At 36.3% G+C, this 21,634-nt stretch overlaps 1 protein-coding gene across 4 annotated transcripts in view; it reads right to left on the reverse strand.

The window, feature by feature from the left end:
- STK31 (serine/threonine kinase 31) overlaps window positions 1-18,448 on the reverse strand; it is a 70,165-nt gene extending 51,717 nt beyond the window's left edge. For 2 of the 4 annotated variants that reach the window (XM_055590592.1, XM_055590590.1), the window contains exons 1-9: window positions 18,217-18,448; window positions 16,122-16,168; window positions 15,976-16,028; window positions 9,963-10,061; window positions 8,821-8,895; window positions 7,186-7,344; window positions 4,979-5,337; window positions 3,517-3,691; window positions 1,374-1,489 (exon numbers count right to left, since the gene is read on the reverse strand). In XM_055590592.1, the coding sequence (XP_055446567.1) occupies window positions 1,374-1,489; window positions 3,517-3,691; window positions 4,979-5,337; window positions 7,186-7,344; window positions 8,821-8,895; window positions 9,963-10,061; window positions 15,976-16,028; window positions 16,122-16,168; window positions 18,217-18,266 (1,133 nt within the window). In that variant the 5' untranslated portion in view covers window positions 18,267-18,448. The remainder of the gene's footprint in view (window positions 1-1,373; window positions 1,490-3,516; window positions 3,692-4,978; window positions 5,338-7,185; window positions 7,345-8,820; window positions 8,896-9,962; window positions 10,062-15,975; window positions 16,029-16,121; window positions 16,169-18,216) is intronic. The other 2 variants (XM_055590591.1, XM_055590588.1) reach the window with 1 other exon arrangement.
- Between the last annotated feature and the right edge of the window lie 3,186 nt (window positions 18,449-21,634).

Genomic DNA, 21,634 nt, shown 5'->3' on the forward strand with positions numbered 1-21,634 from the left:
CAGGGTTGCCAGCGTAGTCACTTTGGCTGTGCGTTAAAAGTTGATTAACCTCTACAGAGACCAAATTACTCAAACTCTTTAAAACCTATAAACCAGACGCTGACTGACAGATATATACTGGAAAATACAGATTCCCACTGGACAAAAGATGAACTCATAGTGTTAATTGTGAGCAACATCTTAGTGCTTTCAAGTACATGAGGAAATGAATTACTGCACTGCAGTTTTATGCACAGCACAAAAAGAGAACTAGACTGTTTTGAGAACTATTTTTTCCACATTCCCTAACCAACAATAAAGGCAAAAAATTATCCCTAACTAACAATAAAGCAATTTTCTATAAAGTAAAATACCTACATAATTCACAGATAGAATCTAAGACATGCTGATTAAACTGTATGAGACTTGCTAACCAATTGCTTTTCTTCTGACTCCATCAAGATCACTTTTCTTTGTAATTTAGGAAGACTACTTTTGTTTTTCTTTAGACAGGGTATTGGAGAAGGCAATGGCACCCCACTCCAGTATTCTTGCCTGAAAAATCCCATGGATGGAGGAGCCTGGTAGGCTGCAGTCCATGGGGTCGCTAAGAGTCCGACAGGACTGAGCGACTTCACTTTCACTTTTCACTTTCACGCATTGGAGAAGGAAATGGCAACCCACTCCAGTGTTCTTGCCTGGAGAATCCCAGGGACGGGGAAGCCTGGTGGGCCACTGTCTATGGCGTTGCACAGAGTCGGACACGACTGAAGTGACTTAGCAGCAGCAGCAGCAGCAGACAGTATAATTAAATAATTTGGATTACTGAAATATATAATAGTTTCTGTATAGGACTGAAAATAACCCCAAGCAGAACAATGGGACCTAGTAGTTTCCCATCAAACTATTATTTAGAAGCTGTGTTGACTTTTTAATTCCATTCTCACATATAACTTTAGATACTATGATCCCACAAGGTGACAACAGAACACTATAAAAACAGTATAAAATCTGTCTCAGGAGTAACTATCTTTAGTTTCCCTCTTCAAAATAATGAAAATACAAAGAATAAGTTTCAAAGTAAATATGAAGTGGGAGGGGACATAGGTAAACCTATGGCTGATTCATGTTGATGTTTGGTAGAAACCAATGCAATAACTGAACAGCTATATATATGCATATATATATATATATATGCATATATATAGGGAGAGACAGAGACAGACAGAGAGAGAGAGAGTGTGTAAACCAGGAATAAAACCATCAAGGGTCCCCACTAAAATAATTAATTTTAAAAAAGAAAAAGCAAAAATGAAAGGCAAAGAAATTAAACAAAGCACAAACTAATTGGCATTGTTTTAAGCCATCCTCCTCAAAAATTCACTTTTACCTACCTAATTTCTTTCAATATTTCAACCTTAGCTGCCAGATTTTTCATTCTGGTACCTATACAAGTCTTCAGAGTGCTTTCCAAACGTTTAGTCAAATCCATGGTAGTTGCTTTCTCTTGCTGAAAGAAAAAACAAACATATCTTAGTCAGACCCACATAGGAAACTGTATTTCTACTGTTATTTAAACAACTTTTAGGTGTAACTAAAATTTTAAAGGACTTATGAGGCAGTGTTCCCTGAAGAATGCCACATATGAATTCAAGGGTTGGAGACTGAGTTCAACTACCAATGGTCAATGACTTAACCAGGCCCAAGTAATGAAACCTTGATTTTAAAAAACTCAGAATGATGAGGTCCGGGGGAAGCTTCCAGACTGGTGAACAAATCCATGTACTGGAAGAGTGACAGGTCCAGAGAATCCTCCCAACGATCTCCATCTCCACTCCCATCATAACTTTCCCTTTGCATCTCCTTTTCTTGTATTTGCCTGTTTCTGAATTGTATCCTTTATAATAAAACTGTCATTGTAAGTACAGCACTTTCATGAGTCCTAACAGTTGTTACTGAATTACTGAACTGAGAGCAAGGTGCAGGAGTGGGTCATAGGAAGTCTTAAACTGATAGAAAAAAGTGTGGGTAGCCTGGGACCTGATTTGTGGCTAGTGCCTGAATTGAGCTAAGTCTTGAGGGACTTAATCCTTGTGGAGTCTGAGATAACTCTTGGCATTTAGTGTCAAAAATGAACTGTAGGCCATTCAGTTGATGTTAGAGAAATGGCAACTCGTGTTGGGGTAACATATTTGGTATTAGAAAAAGTTATACATTTGAAGACTATACAGTATTCTGGCGGGGCCGGGGGGGGGGGGACTGCCCTGAATCTGAGCAAACCTTGATACTTAACTATCATAAAAGGAAATATATGGAGATATAGCAGCCTCTTAAGCAACAATAGGATGCAGATGAAGCACTTTAAGAAATTTATCGAGCAAAATGCAATGTATAGGCCTAACTGGAAATCTGATTGGAAGAAACCAAACATAAAATGACATTCATGGAACAATATGGGAAATCTGAACACTGGATATTAAATGATATAATGGGCTTCCCTGGTGGCTCAGCTGGCAAAGAATCCTCCTGCAACGCAGGAGACCTGGGTTCAATCCCTGGATTGGGATGATCCCCTAGAGAAGGAAAAGGCTACCCACTCTAGTATTCTGGTTTGGAGAATTCCATGAACTATATAGTCCATGGGGTCACAAAGAGTCGGATACGACTGAGTGACTTTCACTTAGTGTGAACATAAGTTAGTGAACTTAGTGAAAGGATTATTACGAATTTTTAAATGTAATTGTATTATGGTTATGTCTCTTTTGAATTTCTTTTCTGTTAGAGATACATAATACATTAAAGCATGTACATTAAACTATTATGAATGGGACCTGTTTTGAAATTACTAGGAGGCATAGATTTTTTAAAAGACTATTTAATAATTGTAAAAACTGGGTGATGGATACATAGTACTAATTATTCAATTCTCTTTTTAAAATGTTTGAAAATTCCCAGAGTTAAAAAAATTTAAAGAACATAAAAGGAAATATAAATGAGAAATTATTAATTTTTCAAACATCCAATGAAATTCAAAAATTAGTTTGTAGCATAAGAAAAAATTTCATCTATAAACAAGTATGAAGAAAGAGAGAATACCAAGAGTAGGGAGAAGGGAAAGTAAGGAAAGGAGACAGAAAAGTATAGACAAATAAGAACAAATCAGAGCTTCCCTGGTGGTCAGGTGGCTAAGAATCCACCTGCCAATGCAGGGCACATGGGTTGGATCCCTGGTCCATGAAGATCCCACATGCCTCAGAGCAACTAAGACCACGCACCACAATTACTGAAGCCTGTGCACCTAGAGCCCATGCTCAGAAACAAGAGAAGGCACTGCAATGAGAAGCTTGTGCGTCGTCAGCTAGAGAGTAGCCCCACTCCTCGCAACTACAGAAAGCCTGTGCACAGCAATGAAGATCCCAATGCAGTCAAAAATAAATAAATGAATAAATCTTTAAAAAAAAAAAAAAAAAGAGTAAATGAACACAATGATTTCCCAGTTAATCATTCTTTATCTTAAGCCACTGAAACATACCATACCTGCAGCTCCTGGGCAGTCTGTTCTACTTTCAATTCTAATGCCTTGCACCTTTCAAGAAGAACCTCCTTCTCTGTTTTAAGCTTTTCATTTTCTTCAATCAGTTTCTGGTCCTGCTTAATTTTTGCCAGGCTGACATTAGACCCTAAATTAAAGTCACCAACAGCCAAATTTTCCCTATTAAAAACAAATTGACTCATTTTAAAAACCAAATTGTTTTAAGTGTGACAGAGATCAAAACTTAAAATTTGGCTTTTTATACCATAATATATATACGTGTGTGTGTGTATGTGTGTACTTCTATAAAGTTAATTTTGGAAACTAATCTGATCTTTACCTAGTTTCAACATTAGAAAGCATTTTAATGCAAACTAGATTTTATAACTGAAGTCATACTTCAAAAACTTATCCTAATCTCAGATAAATCATATTCTAACTTTTTCATATCAGTATCAACTCCAGCAAAGACAGTAAAAACCATTTCTGTATCAGTTTCTTCCAATCTCTCATTACTCCCACTCCATTTAACCATTTAGTTCCTAAAGCACTGATAAGGTCCCAACAAAAAGCTTTATTACCCATTACACAGTATCATCAGAGAAGGCAATGACACCCCACTCCAGTACTCTTGCCTGGAAAATCCCATGGACAGAGGAGCCTGGTAGGCGCAGTCCATGGGGTCGCTAAGAGTCCAACACGACTGAGTGACTTCACTTTCACTTTTCACTTTCATGCACTGGAGAAGGAAATGGCAACCCACTCCAGTGTTCTTGCCTGGAGAATCCCAGGGACGGGGGAGCCTGGTGGGCTGCCGTCTATGGGGTCGCACAGAGTCAGACACGACTGAAGCGACTTAACAGCACACAGTATCATGGGCTGGATCATGATACAGAAGTAAAAGGATGGTTTTGTACTTTTAAAAATAAAATCTGGCTTTCTGCTTCAAGTTTATAACTAAAAATTATCTAAAAAGTGAACATTTTTGTTATAATCAAATTCCATCACAGTAAATTTTCACAGGAAGAAAAAAGAGCTTCTCTTTTGTTAAAGAGAAAAGGCAGTTCCCTAAAACTCATTAAAATATTCTCAGAGCCATAGGAAAAACTTCAAAGTTTATCTGAAATTCTGTCTCTTGCCTGAATAATTTGGATTTAGGGGTAGATTTTTATGATAAATGTATTCAAAAGACTTGGAAAGAAGAGTTGGTATGTGAACTTCAAACAATTCAGGAATGGTTTTTCTTTCAAAATGGCTTTTAATTAAAATATTCCTGTTAAAGAGGAATATTTTTTTTTCAGTGTGTTAGAGAGGAATACCTATTTGAGAAAAACAGATATAATCAGTATTATCCCTCAAAATCACAGACATAGTTGAGGATTCTAAAAACATAAGCCTTGACTATGACAAGAGCTTCTAACATAAATCAAAAATTAGGTAAGACTAAAAATCCCACTACAATCTTACTTTGGAAATGTCACATTATTTCCTGCATCATTTTCATTCTTCAAGTCAAGACACATTCTTCCACTTAAGCGCCCCTTTGGCCGGGTGAAGTTTGATTGGCTTGATCTATGCCCCCACAAAGGAATGGGGCTTTTGAGGTTCCTGAGGACAAGCTGACCAGGATCTGATTTTTTTTCCTCACAGGTATTAGTGATGGAAGTGAGTCTGCATTTTTCTGCAAATCCTTTCTTAGCCACCTCTTCCCCAATATCTACATTGCCATACTCAGCCTGAGCAATTACTGTTCCATCTTGATAGGTAGCTTTAATTCTCATTTTAATTTCCTTTTCAAAAATCAAGCTCCCCAAAAAGGTTCTGCCCTAAGAAAGATAAGAAAAAAGAAGATATTAACCAGCTATGCCAACATGCTTTTCTTCACTTATTTTTTCTATTAATATCTAGTTTTTCCAATGATCATTATTTCTTCATTCTGAAATATCTACAAAAGTGGTTTTACCTTGTTGACTAAATACAAATATACTTCCTCATGTGTATACTATACTCCAATTACATACTTGATAAATCCTTTCCAGAAGAAGACCTTAGACTTGTACAGGAATCTATATTTATACATTTTCTTAAAGTGTACCGATTAAATACCCTAGAATAATCTCTTTAAATCAAGCAGATTCTGTTGACCATTTTGGTCCTAACTAAATATAAAGGTGTCCTGAGGAGTTACAGCACATAAAAATGAAATCTGGTATCTAGGAAAAAGGGGAAAAGGTAGAAGCAGTGACAGATTTTCTTTTCTTGGGCTCTAAGACACTGGATGGTGACTGCAGCAATGAAATTAGGAGATCCTTGCTTCTTGGAAGGAAAGCTATGAAAAACCTAGACAGTGTATTAAAAAGCAGAGACATCATTGTGCTAACAAAGGTCTGTAAAGTCAAAACTATGGTCTTTCTAGTAGTCATGTATAGATCTGAGAGCTGGACCATAAAGAAGGCTGAGAGCTGAAGAATTGATGCCTTTGAGTTGCGGTGCTAGAGAAGACCCTTGGGAATCTCCTGGACTGCAAGATCAAACCAGTTCTAAAGGAAATAAATCCTGAATATTCACTGGAAGGATTGACACTGAAGCTAAAGTTGCAATACTTTGGCTACCTAATGCAAATAGCTGACACACTGAAAAAAACCCTGGTGCTGGGCAAGACTGAAGGCAAAAGAAGATGGTGGCAGAGGATGAGATGGTTAGACAGCATCACTTGACTCAAAAGACATGAATCTGAGCAAACTCTGGGAGACAGTGAACAGGGAAACCCGTGAGGTCGCAGAGTTGGACATGACTTGGTAATTGAACAACAACAGCACAGTTCTAGGTACAGAAATGTTTCTTATAAGTAACTATAGTGCAGACAAAGCTACACCCAGTGACCTAAAATATACTAAAAACTAAACAAAAAAGAGGCAAATAGAAGGTTTTCAAATTTTATTGTTCCTTCTAGTACTGATTATTTTCATATAAGTCATTTGAGCTGCTGAATATAAAATACATATCTGATTACTTCGCAGTGTAACATTCCTTCAATAGCAGTATCAGTTACCAAAAGAATATCATTTTTGCACAGATTTAAAAGGAGATAGGATTCCTGTTAAGACTACCACTGAAATTATGAGGTCTTCCAGAATCAGGTTGGTAACCTAAAATTTAATGGAAATGAATACAAACTGGAATCTAGATTAACAGAGATGTCACTGCCAATTACTATGTTGAACAGTGTGAGCCTCTGCCAAGAAGATAAAATCTGATTAATTTACAACTCTGCTTATTTCAAATTTGTGATATTTATGGCCACAGCTAAAGATCACTTTTATTTTATAAATATTTTCTCAAAAGCAAAAGATAACAATAATTATATGCATCAGTCTCTCAATAATAAGAGACTATTCTTTGAAGCTTTCTCATCAGAAGAAACTATTTACATTTATTATATACGTGTATACACACAAACACCAGTCTTATCTGATCTAGAATGTGTATTCTAGCAAAGATGAGCACAAATATATAATTGCTTCTAAATTATTCCATCATTTCACATTTTTCACTAATTTATACAAGTTTTCATATTATAGAAAATTATAGGATTTTAAACAGACTTCTTTTTTTTTTTTTCCGAGCACATAGTTTCTTTCCATTAACAAAAATATTTTAAATCTGTGACTTGCCTGATCAAACTGGGTAACTTCTTGGCTAGAAGGAATCTGTAGTCCCCAAAGTCTATACTTTTTGGCAACACTAGAAAATTGCAAATCCAAAGGAATCTCTACTATATCCGATCGATTCAGAATTTCTGTATTTCCATAGTCAATATATCTCACCAGACACTGGAAAATAATCAGATAATACAGAACTTAAATTAAATATCTCAAAAAAATAACATATTTGCTGTTTTTTGTCAATTACCTGTAAATCATGATAGCATTTTACCTGAAATTGTATAAATGCATTCAGAAACAAGAGCTCCAACAATATCCTCAAAATACAGAAAACCCACAGTCCATGAGATCCCAGGGATTTTTCTATTTGGTACTAGTTCAACTAGTACCAAACAGTACTATTTCCAACAGTACCATTTCTCATTTTGATTTTTTTAAACAATGGTATTTAAATAAATATAAGTCTATGAAACTTATGATTCTCTTCTATCTCTAATGTTAAAATCAATCAACATTCTTAAATTCAAGTTGGAAACAATAAAATCTGAACAGGCAAAGTTTTATGAAACTTTCTTTGATAAATTTAACTCCAGCTATTAGACCTTTGAAATGAATCAAATTCACCCTTTCCTCCAGCTCTGTATCTATAAAAGGTAAAAAAGATAAATAGTTTATCAGAAGGTCAAAAGCCATTTTGCCCTTAATTTTAAAAGTTAAAGCCAAATCAAAGCAAACACAAAATATTTCCAGTTGTCAAACTGTGGGGAACAGGTCTATTTTACTAAGATAAATCATTACCTATAAAAATAATAAATCACGAGATTTAAAAAATATATTTGTAATATTATTCAAAGCGTTTCATCTTTATTGCACCAAGAACAATATTTACAAAATATTGTATATTATAAAATATTTTTAAGTCCAAGAAAGCAGACATTAAAAAAAAATAGTAAAAGAAACCCTATAGAGATGCTTTTACACAGCCTGAGATGTCCAATTGCTATTTAGAATCCTATCTCCACAAATTTCCTTAAAAATATTCCGGAATTTCACAGTGTAAAAGACAAAATAGCTAAATGCAAAGAAAATTCATCACATTTAACCAAGGCACAAGAAAGAGGCAAGCAAATCTTCACTATTAACAACATGCACGTCTACTAAGTAAAATATAAACATAATTTCAGAATCAAATGTTCTTTTTCTACTCAATCTTAACAGAATAAACTTTAACCTACTCAGCAAGACTCAAACATAATTATTAAGAACTAAAATACAAAGAACCACTGGTCGCCAAAAATAATCCACAAATTAGGTAATCTATTCTTTGATAATCTGGGGTGATTATATGACAACTTAAAATCAGAATATTTCTGAATCTAACTTTGACTTTTGTAAGCACTTCATTTCTTTTGTGTTTTTTTTGGGGGGGGGGAAATGTATGTTTTAATCAATTCATATGTTATTCAACCATATTTTTAAATTTATTTATTTTAATTGGAGGCTAATTACTTTACAATATTGTAGTGGTAGTCAACCATATTTTATACTACTATGAATAAGCAATGAAAGGCTAAATAGGCACCAAAGTTTGGACTGAAAATAAATATTCCTCACGGCAAAAAAAAGTTGAACACTCGTTCTTGCCTTTTCATCATTGATGACTTTCAGTACTTGGCATCTGTACCAACATTTATCTTCAGAAAATAATCCACCATAAATCTACAGACAGAAAAAGAAAGCAAAATTATTTGGCATTTTAATGAATAGTAATGCTAAGTAGATCAGCTCATTTACTAAGCACTTTATGTATAATAACTTATTTTATTTTCACAACCCTATGAGGCAGGTACTTTGTTTTCACCATTACATGCCCAAATGGTAAAGATGGTAAAGAATCTGCCTGCAATACAAGACACCCAGCTTTGATCCTTGGGTCAGAAAGATCCCCTGGAGAAGAGAATCCCAACCCACTCCAGTATTCTTGCCTGGAGAAGCCCATGGACAGAGAAGCCTGGCAGACTACAGTTCATAGGGTTGCAAAAAGTTGGACAAGACTCAGCAACTAGTATTTTCACTTTCATACACTGAAATACTGCATAGGTTGAAAAAGAACAAACATACAATAATCTGGATAAATCTCAGAAATTACGTTGAACAAAAGAAGCCATACATACACAAAAGAGTATATATATATTGTATAATTTAATAGGCAAATGAACCTATGGTGAGAGAAATCAGAATAATGGTTACCTCTGTTAAAGGACTACTGACTAAGAACTGACTGAGAGGGGCCTGAGTGAATTTTCTAAGCTGACAGAATTGTATCTTGATTTGGGTGGTGATCACATAGATGCATACATATGAAAATTCATCAAGCTGTGTACTCAAAAGATATATACTGCATTGCAAATTATGTCAATTAAAAAATACATGCACATATATATATTGTCAAACTGTTCTCCATAAACATATCTCTTATAAATTTTTGTGAATCAGGGTCAAGGTCAAGGTGAATATATTCTGTTCACCACCATTCTATTCTGTTCACCACCATTCTATTCTGTTCACCACTGTGTTAAGTACCAGTGTTTAACACAGTGCCTGGTAGATAGCAGATACTTCATAAGTATCTTTGAAAAAATGAATTTATAATGACTGTAGTCTATACAAATTCTAAAAACGTGCCTCTTTCTTCAAATATAACAAAAATTCCAAAATCTATAAAATCTAAGATCAGGAAAGCTAATAGGAAAGATGGAATAATTGTATCCAAGAATATGGCTCACCTTCTTTGGATCAAGATTCCCAAACACTGAATTGGCAAGGGGACAGACTTCAGACAGTGAACAACCAATCTTCATAATATCCTTATTTCTATTGATACTCTAGAAGGAAGGACAGACATAAATTCAGTAAAGTATTATTAATATTTGCAATGTTATGCAAAAAAGGGTTCTACTATGCATGATACTTAAAAGGTTTTGGAGCATTAGAAATTAAATAATATTCTCACATCATTACTTTTCATCATTCAAATGAGTTCTTCACTAGAAATGGAACTAGGATATAGCAAATTTTTACCTCCCAATGAGTTCAAATTACATGGAATTCAAAACTAGATACTAAATACTATTAATATTATATGAAGAGATAACTTTGTCTCTGGATTTTACTTTAGATCAAATCCTAATTGCTCAAAAGAGGTACCATATTTTAGTCAAGTGACATGGGTCTTCTCACATATTTGTTGCTGTGTAAAGGAAAAAGATGTAAAACTGATTTCAAAATGTATAGGTTCCTCTGTACAAAAACACTGTTATCTACTTTGTAAATTTATTTTTCACAGGGGCATGGGTTAATGATTTTGAAACTACTTTAGATGTATACAAGGATTGAGCAAATAAATAAATATATTGTATATAATGAAAGCAGGCAGAAAGAAATTACAAATAAGGAAGGCAGGCTAGAATGAACCTGCAATGTTAGATTACAATTGCAAAGTATCAGTATGAATTCATGTATATATACATACATATGTACGCAAGCACACATATGTTTATGTGTGAATATATGTATATATGAAAGAAATACACACAGATAAATATAGATATGCACATGTGTTACTTATATGTATTTGTATTTTTGTATTATATTGATAAATGTATTTCCTAGGTCTGTCTGCTAAGAGCAACTAGAAGCAATAATACTCAAGTAGCAATAAGCACACCTAGTACCCAGATCTTGATTTCTAAACACCATTCTCTGATAAAAGTAACAAGATTTCTCTGGAGAGTGGGTCATTCCAGGGCTAGGACAGGGAAATAAATGATGATCCTGGAATATCTGGTGATGCCAAAAAGTAAAGAAATATTCAAAAAAGAATGGGTGCAGCTTAAATGATACAGCAGTCAATGTGAACAATCTCCTAACGGCCAAAGCTAGAACAATGTAAACAACAAAATAAACGACAGTACTAGATTATAACCCACAGGTGTATATTAATATAAATAATTAACTAAACAAATAAAAGGTGGTGAGGAAACAACTCTTCCTTAATGAGTAATTCCAATTAATAAATGCAGAAGGAATGAGGAAAATAGAAAATCATCAAAGACCATAGTCATAAATAAAATATCCGTGGGTAAAAAGTTTAAGAAAAACAAGATTAGATAGTCTCAATGTATCTTCTTCTAAAACACTCATTACTTACAAAAGGAAAAACAGTAACTTTACAATTAAGACAGGTAGTTGTTATCCCCTTAACCAAGTGGATCAAGGTTAATATTGCCAATAAAGAAATATCTTATTGTAAGTCCTCTATATGATGTAATTTCAGTACCTCATACTGTAGTATGTACTGTAGTGCTACCGTCACTTCTGTAGTACTACTGCCAATTTGTTTATGAGAAATCATAAACAAATACAAACTGAAGGATCCTCTATAAAGTAACTAACCAGTACTCATTAAAAATGTCAAAATCATGAAAGATAAAAGTATGTAAGAACTACCAAATGTTGGATGAGATTAAGGATACATGACAACTAAATAAAATGAGAGATCTTAAAGCAGATCCTGGAATAGAAACAAAAAGAAAATAAGAAAAAACCTGGTGGAATTTGAATTAGGGCTGTACTTAAGAGTTACTAGTACTATACCAGTGTCAATTTCCTGTGACCACTGTACTATGGTTATGTAAAATGTTAGAAACAAGGAAAGCTAGGTGAAGGGTATAATATTGAAAATAATTTTACAATTTTCCTGTAAGTATAAAGTTATTTCAAAGTAAACCATTAAATATGTATGTTCTTTAAAACTATATCAATAACACAGTCAATAAGGCTAGAAAGAATATGATTATCTTTGATAAATGAAAACAAACTCTGAGTTTCTACGCACAGTAAAAATGTGAAGTGAATTCAAACCGAACCCAAAACACACTGGAATCAGTCTTTAATAATCCCCAGGAATGAGCTCTCTGAAGTTCAGAATACACCAAAACATTTTACATAATTAGATTTTGTAGGTATATGGACTAGCATAAATGGAAGCTTTTTTTTCAAATGTCAAATACTTAAGATTGCTCCAAGGGCTACTCAGCAAACTAGGCCTACAGAAATTTTCAAAGTGTTCTCATGTAAATGGCTTAAATGGCAGAAAATCCAAAGTGGTAGAAAAACAGAGAATATATGTGAGCAGATCTTCATCTTGACCTGCCTCCGTATGCTTCTAAATCTCTATTTACTCTTCATCTACAGCCTATCAAAACCCTAATTAAATGCTATAATTAGCTTTTTTCCTGCTATATTCTTTCTGTAGAATTACTGTTTTATCGTTGCCTTTTCTTTTACACAGGATGTACACATCAGGTGTTAAAAAGTACAGCACATCTTACAACTGAGCAGGGGAGGAAATTACACTGAAAATTAGCATCGTGCAGCATTTTTCAGAAAAAAAAAAAAATAAGTGACTAGGATTTCAGGAAAAAAAGTGACTAAAGTAGGTTTTCAGAAAAAAAAAGTGACTATTAAATTACATCTATTATTTGATACTATGAGATCCAATACAATTATACAAAATATGTTAACATCAAATAATAAAACCAAAATTGAGATAGCAAAAAAGTCATTTTTTACAAGAAAATACTCTTGAAGCAAGCATGTAACTGACCATTCTTTTTAAAGAAAATCCACTGCATGCAAAATCATCAACCTCCAGAAAAATCACATATATCAAGTCTATTCTCACAAAGTATACCACATGCACACTTGGAAAACACAAAATTAAAACAACTGTAAGCAACAGAGTGAGCTTCATGTTTATAAGAATATGAGAAGTCCTTTTATGCTTAGCACTGCTATATAAAGAAATGTCTTTTGAAGTGAATTTCATCAAGTGTCCCCCTGTTGGGACCACACTTTACAAAAATACCGTGCTCTTGAAATGACCTGGGCTTCCCAGGTGGCGCTAATTGCAAGGAACCTGCCTGCCAATGCAGGAGACATAGATGTGGCTTCAATCCCTGGGTCGGGAAGATCCCTGGGATAAGGAAACTGCAACCCACTAAAGTATTCTTGCCTGAAGAATGCCATGGCCAGAGGAGCCTTGTGGGTTACACCCACGGGGTCATAAAAGAGTAGGACAGGACCGAAGTGACCTAGCATGCATCTATTCTTGAAATGAGATTACAGACCAAGATAGAGCATCTTAGCAATGTCATCTTGAATTTTTAAAATTTTTAGCATTTTATCAAAACATATCAAAATTTCATCAAACATCAAAAGATGTCCCTTAGATGTATAGGATTCATTTAAAAATTTTTTTCCTAGAAACAACACACAAAGGAGAAGCACAGTTATTTCCAACCTTCCTTCCGGAAGATGCTTCCCAAGGTTGAGAAGGGTCTTTTCTTCTTACAGTTTCTGGCCTTAGCATGTGTTAGGGTACGAGATTTCAGGTTAGTCGACTGAGGAAATCTCTTATTACAACTGTCAAAGGGGCACACATAGGGCCTGTCTCCAATATGGATTCACACATGTGTGCACAAACAATTTCTTTTTTTTTTTTTTTTAACAATTTGTTTCTTAAAAAAAATGATTTGATTCATATGGACACTTTAGTAGTTTTAGTTCTTAATCTTTTCATTCAATTAAGACACACTTTCTTTCTTTTTGAAATGTGTTTAAATTTCTACAGGGGCCTCAACTTCATGGTTGAAATCAGAGGTTTGAAAATTATGAGTTCTGCTGTTTTGGTAAATAAAATTTTATTTACAGATTACCTATTTATTTATATATTGCCTATGGCTGCATCTGTACTACAATGGCAACTTCTGTAAAGCTGAACAGTTGTAAAAGAGCCACAAGTCTTAAAATACTTACTAATATTATACAGAAAAAGTTTGCTGACATCTGGTTTCAATCATAATTTCAAACTCAGGCTACAAATTCACATAAATGTCAATAAAAATTGAAGTCTAGAGCTGCACTGACCAATACAATAGCCAATTCTTACTTGAAATGTGGCTCATCTGATTTTAGTTGTACTGTATGTAAGTCTAACATATACACTGGGTTTTGTAAACCTACTTGAAAAAAGGAAAATAAAATATCTTGTTAACATACTTGTGTTCGTTACATTTTAAAAAGATATTTAGGATGTGCTGAGTTACATAAAATGTTTTTATTAAAATTGATTTTGCCTGTTTCTTCATTTTGAATGTGTCTTTTAAATTTACTTATATGGCTCAAATTATATTTCTACCAGACAGCACTCATCTAGAAAATCTTATTTAATTAAGACAGTAAATGCTGTTCCTATTTAATAAGCTTAAAAATATCATTTATCATCCAACACTGGACACTGCTGAGAGGGACGCAGGTGTTATTAATGCAGAGACAATGGGGAAATGGGCAAAGAACCAGAACATGTGGGCACCCTTTAGAAAATGTGTCCATAAGCCGACATACAAATTTGTTGAACATTTTCTATGAATATCACCCTTCTAAAATATGTTTTCTAAATGGATTTAAGAAGCCTGAGTTAATCTATTTCTTCTTTAACCATTCTTTTTCATAAATCCTGTTTTCCCATATTGCCAATTCACTCTACCCGCACAAAGAGTTGTTCTCAGGCTGCAGAAGTACACAGAAATGTTATTCCCTTCCCTTTCATATCACACAGCTCATAAAATTAAAAGTTATTGAGTAACTGTACATTAGAGAGATTCATCTTCTTAAATTCTGGAACATAAGCACTTTGGTGCTTGCCTTGAAGACTACCAATATAAAATTATAAATATTCCATTAGTACTTTCAATTATATTATGAAAAAGATATTGTACCTCAAATTCAAAATTAAGCCAACAGAAAAAAGACAGAAATTTAAAAACAATACCAGTTAAGAAATTTAAAACGGTATCACTTGCTCCTTGGAAGAAAAGCTATGACCAACCTAGACAGCATATTAAAAAGCAGAGACATTACTTTGCCAACAGAAGTTCATATAGTCAAAGCTATGGTTTTTCCAGTAGTCATGTATGGATGTGAGAGTTGGACTATAAAGAAAGCTGAGTACGAAGAATTGATGGTTTTGAACCATGGTGCTGGAGAAGACTCTTGAGAGCCCCTCAGACTGCAAGGAGATCAAACCAGTCAATCCTAAAGGATATCAGTCCTGAATATTCATTTGAAGGATTGATGCTGAAGCTGAAACTCTAATACTTTGGCCACCTGATATAAAGAACTGACTCATGTGAAAAGACCCTGATGCTGGGAAAGATTGAAGGCAGGAGAAGGGGATGACAGAGGATGAGATGGTTGGATGGCATCACTGATTAAATGGACATGAGTTTGAGTAAGCTCCAGGAGTTGGTGATGGACGGGGAAGCCTGGTGTGCTGCAGTCCATGGGGTCGCAGAGTCTGACATGACTGAGCCGCTGAACTGAACTGAATCACTGAAGAAATGATCACATCCAAGACCTCTAGATGGAGCTGTAACCTCACAAATACAACAGTTTCTCAGCATCTTCAGTCATTTATGCAGCCTAGATTGCTGATGCTAAATTAAGTGTAATTTTAAAACCTCACACTCATAATTCTGATATTAAGTTCAATTTTTAGCCATTTGTCTTCTAATAATGCCCTGTGTTAAATAATGTTCAATAAAAATTAAGCATGGTAAATAACAATGACATATATATATATATATCATATTACAGGGTTTTATTTTCATTTTTGTTGGGGAGGATCTGGGTTAGTGGAGGAAGAGGTGGGACAGGAAATAAATCAGGCTATTTTACCTGGGCCCAAAATGTTACTGCATCTTCCACATGACTTCCAACCACATCTTCAACTAAAATCAAATTACAATACAAAGAAAATTAAATTAGAAATTAATCAAGATCATCTAACTTTTACATACAAAAATAATTTTTTGTGTCAGTACCTTTATTGCAATGTTTATCTTCCTCCATTTGGACAATTCCTGAAAAACTAAAACAATTCAATACTTTGAATTAGGTTCTATTAATCTGGCCATTAACAGTGAATTAAAGACAAAATCATATAATGTCCAAATTCCTCTGTGTATGTTTTGCCCCAAATAATCAAAATCCAAATTCTATATTAAAAACAACCTCAAAGATATTTTCTGCAATAATTATTTTGAGTATATCTTGCAATTTCATCGGATGCAATTTCTATCTTTGAAATTATCTCTGTAACCAAACTTTTATATATTTACATTGAACAGTATAATTGATGCACACTCTTTTCAGTTACATAAATATTTCAGTACAAAGTGTATATTCTTTAATATAATTGATGCCTTCCCTAAACAAGAGTAGTGGCTTCCCTGATGGCTCAGCAGGTAAAGAATCCACCTGCAATGCGGGAGACACAGGAAAGGTGGGTTCAATCCCTGAGTTGGGAACATCCCCTGGAGGAAGAAATGGAAACCCACTGCAGTATTCATGCCTGAAAAAGTTCCATGGACAGAGTCTGACAGGCTACAGTCCAAAGGGCTGCAAAGAGTCTAACGCAACTGGGCAACTAAACACACATGCACTAAACAAGAGTAGCACTCCCACAATTTAAACAAAAAGAAACACTACAAACATATACATATAACACAAATGCTTCAGACTGGTATTTAATTTTTAAATAAGAATATCCATTTTATGGTTTCTGCTTTTGAAGATACCCTGCATTTAAAAACTGCAAAATCAATGAAATTGTGCCTGTAACTTCAAAAATAATTTTCATTACATAATTTGCTTTCCCAAATGCAAGATATTTCAAGATGTCTACTAGTTCTAACTTTGCCCTTAAAACACTAGAATATGGCACTTTATATGCATAAAAGTTATATTTTTGAAGGGAATTGAAAACATCTTTTAAAGAATTTTAAGAGTTAATTAAGAACGTCACTACACCAAATACCCAAATCCTCCCCCAACCACAGGAAAAGAAGTTAATCTTGTGTCACACTGGGGGAAAGGTCATAAAAAATTTTTTAACTATTATGATTTTTGTCACAACTTTACATTTTTCACATAACACCAAGTAGGATCAACCCATCTTTAAAACAAGGATTCTTGCTCATATACTACTCAAAAGTAAATTTTAAGTTGAGCAAAAACTTGTAAAAACAAGTTAGAATCTGTCCAAAGAAACTTATTTCGCTGGAAGACACTCGCTTAATTTAAAAGATGGGGGCTTCCCTGGTAGCTCAGCTGATAAAGAATCCACCTGCAATGCAGGAGATCCCGGTTTGATTCCTAGTTTGAGAAGATCCCCTGGAGAAGGGACCGGCTACCCACTCCAGTATTCTTGCCTGGAGAATCCCGAGAGTCAGACATGACTGAATGACCTTCATTTTGCTTTCTTTTTTTCTAAAATGAAAACCTTTACTTTGGAAATGGCACCACACGACGTAGAAAGTTTTTAAATCTTATTTTTAAAAGGGGTCAAAAACACTTTGGCAATGGTTAACACGGGAGTGGTGAAGGAAATGGCAACCCGTTCGTCTTCTTGCCAGGAGAATCCCATGGATGGAGGAGTCTGGAGGGGGCTACAGTTCACGGGGTCTCAGGGAGTCGGAACCGACTGAGAGACGTTCACACACTCACAAGAAGGGAGTGGTGCTGCACCCACTATCTGCAAACCGGGATTACCAAACAGCACTTCCAATTCACATCGAGAATTCGGAGTGAGTCCAGGTTGCTCCTCAACGCCTGTCTTAGGCATTTCGAAGTTTAAAAGGGCACAGAATTTGCTGGAAGAGAGAATTCCACCCGACAACTGGTCTGCAGGTCTATGTCTTCAACCAGAGTAGCAGGCCCAGTTGTTTGCAGGCCAGCTTCGCCTTCTGGCAGCACCCTTAGAAACTGGGGTGGCTGTCACCCTCAGAAGCGAGCGGGCAGCGTGGAAACCAAGAAGGCCAGGAAACGGCCACGCCCATACTTGTGGACCTAAAAGACAACCCAGGGTGAAAATACGGTGCTACCACCACCAAACCCACCGAAAGGACTGTTACTGACCTCGCACTTCCTGCCACAGAAGTTCTAGAAGAATGCCCCAGGCCCCACATGCTGGGCCGTCAGCTCTCTGCCCGCCGCCGCAAACGTGCAGACTTAGCTCACGTGTTCTGGCCACTGGGTCTCCAAACGGCGCTTGCGCGCTCGTTGCTATGCCAACATCCTGCCTTTGCTCAACTGCCTTGCTCACGTGAGCATCAGGGGCTGCGGCCTAGGGCGGGGCGTGCCGGCTGGGGCCATGCGCTCTGCGAGGAGCACACGGATTCTGCGCACAGGCTTTATATGACGGCATTCCCAGCACCTGTGGACTAATGGCCGTCTGCCTTCTCGTTTAGCAAACTTCAAACGGTGACGTGAGATAGTGGTGTGGACTTTTGTGTCCTTTCGTAATTTGTACATGTTGCTTAAAATTTTTAAATACCCAAGTTGGAAGAATCCCAGCATTTTTTTTTCTTTTTTTTTAACAAGGTAGAAAGGAGAAAATGGCTTTAGTACAATGAAAGCATGATGTTCAGGTTAGTAGCTTTGCAAGCATTTCTCAGTCCAGCCTAGGGTCAGCTCTCGCTCGTGTTGCAGCGTTTTTCACATTAGCGGTTGGGGCGGGGGTGGGGGGGGTGGGCGGTGAGGAATAATATAGCTTATGTGGTTATGAGCAGATGTTACATTTTGTGGCAAACCTTGCACAACAGTTGAAAATTATCTCCACTAATTTTTGCCAGTTTGAAGTATTATATACAATAATACAGTAGTAAAGTAGTAAAAGTACACATATTGATGACAGAACATATGTATACGCTGTTGAAATTAACCTCACAATGAAGAGGACAGTCATTCCTTCACAACCCCCCCCCCCAAAGGTTTCTTCTTGTCCCTTTATGGTCGTTGGCTCCCGTCTACTCCAAGTAATAGATCCTGCTTTCTGTCACCAGTTTGCATTTTCTAGAATTTCATGTTAACCAAATCATACAGTGTGTCCATTCTGTTTTCTTTCATTCAGTATAATTATTTTGAGATTCATCCATTTTGCCACATGTACCAATAGTTCCTAGCTCTGTATTCAGTTCAGTTCAGTCTCAGTGGTGTCCCACTCTTTGCCACCCACGGACTGCAGCATGCCAGGCCTCCCTGTCCATCAACAACTCCTGGAGTTAACCCCAACTCGTGTCATTGAGTCCATAGATAGCTATCCAACTATGTGATCCTCTGCCATCCCCTTCTCCTCCTGCCTTCAATCATTCCCAGCATAAGGGTCTTCAAATGAGTCAGTTCTTCCTATCAGGTGGCCAAAGTATTGGAGTTTCAGCTTCAACATCAGTATTTCCAATGTACACTCAGGACTGATCTTCTTTAGGATGGACAGATTGGATCTCCTTGCAGTCCAAGGGACTCTCAAAAGTCTCCAACACCACAGTTCAAAAGCATCAATTCTTTGGCACTTAGCTTTCTTTATAGTCCAACTCTCACATCCATACATGACCACTGGAAAAACCAAAGCCTTGACTAGAGGGACCTTTGTTGGCCTAGTAACGTCTCTGCTTTGGAATATGCTGTCTAGGTTGGCCATAACTTTCCTTCCAAGGAGTAAGCGTCTTTTAATTTCATTGCTACAGTCACCATCTGCAGTGATCTTGGAGCCCTCCCCACCCAAAAAAAAAGTCTGCCACTGTTTCCACTGTTTTCCCATCTATTTGCCATGAAGTGATGGGACCAGATGCCATGACCTTTGTTTTCTGAATGTTGAGCTTTAAGCCAACATTTTCACTCTCCTCTTTCACTTTCGTCAAGAGGCCCTTTAGTTCTTTTTCACTTTCTACCATAAGGGTGGCGTCCTGCATATCTGAGGTTATTGATATTTCTCCTGACAATCTTGATTCCAGCTTGTGCTTCATCCAGTCCAGCGTTTCTCATGATGCACTCTGCATATAAGTTAAATAAGCAGGGTGACAACATACAGCCTTGACATATTCCTTTTCCTATTTGGAACGAGTTTGTTGTTTCTAACAGTTCTAACTGTTGCTTCCTGACCTGCATACAGATTTCTCAAGAGGCAGGTCAGGTGGTCTGGTATTCCCATCTCTCAGAATTTTCCAGTTTATTGTGATCCATATAGTCAAAGGCTTTGGCATAGTCAATAAAGCAGAAATACATGTTTTTCTGGAACTCTCTTGCTTTTTCGATGACCCAGCAGATGTTGGCAATTTGATCTCTGGTTCCTCTGCTTTTTCTAAAACCAGCTTGAACATCTGGAAGTTCACATTTAATGTATTGTTGAAGCCTGGCTTGGAGAATTTTGAGCATTACTTTAGTAGTGTGTGAGATGAGTGCAATTGTGTGGTAGTTTGAACACTCTTTGGCACTGCCTTTCTTTCCACTGATACTGGCTGTAGTTTTAGTAGATACCGTTTACCAGTTGAAGAAATTACCTTCTATTTTTAGTTTGCTGGGAGTTTTTATGAATGTATCTTCAGTTTTATCAAATACTCCTGCATCTGTGATAATGATCATGTGGTTCTTTTTTAATTTGTTAATACAATGAGTTGTTGTCACTAAGTTGTGTCCTACTCTTTTGGGACCCTATGGACTGTAGCCCACCAGACTCTTTTGGGATTTCCTGGGCAAAAATACTGGAATGGGTTGACATTTCTTTGTCCAGAGCATCTTGCCCCACCCAGAGATCAAACCGTCCTCTCATGCATTGGCAGGCAGATTGTTGACCACTGAGCCACCAGGGAAGCCCAAATGATAAATTTGGGCTTGATAAATTATACTGGCTGATTTTCAAATGATAAACCAAACTTGCAACCCTTGCATCAGGCTTGGTCATGATGTATTATCTTTTTTTATATATTCTTGTATTAGATTTGCTAAAATATTAAATATTTTTGCATCTATGTTCAAGAGGGATATAGGTCTGAAATTTTCCTTTCTTGCAATGTCTTTGGTTTGGTTATCAGAGCAATGCTGACCGCATATAATGAGCTGTAAAAACTACTAACTTCAATTTTCTGAAAAAGTCTGCATAGAATTAGTTATCTTTGTTCCTTAAATATTTGGTAAAATCCACAGTGCAGCCATTCGGACCTGGAATTTTCTTTGTGGGGATGCCACTAACCACAAATTCAGTTTCTTTAACTGATAAAGTCTAATCAGCATATAATCAATCCAAGGCTGCTGCTGCTGCTGCTGCTGCTGCTGCTAAGTCACTTCAGTCGTGTCCGACTCTGTGTGACCCCATAGACAGCAGCCCACCAGGCTCCCCAGTCCCTGGGATTCTCCAAGCAAGAACACTGGAGTGGGTTGCCATTTCCTTCTCCAATGATGAAAGTGAAAAGTGAAAGCAAAGCAGCTCAGTCGTGTCCAATTCACAGTGACCCCAGGGACTGCAGCACCAGGCTCTTCCGTCCATGGGATTTTCCAGGCA

The sequence above is a fragment of the Bubalus kerabau genome, chromosome 8, assembly GCF_029407905.1.
Source record: "Bubalus kerabau isolate K-KA32 ecotype Philippines breed swamp buffalo chromosome 8, PCC_UOA_SB_1v2, whole genome shotgun sequence".
Classification (NCBI taxonomy): domain Eukaryota; kingdom Metazoa; phylum Chordata; class Mammalia; order Artiodactyla; family Bovidae; genus Bubalus; species Bubalus kerabau.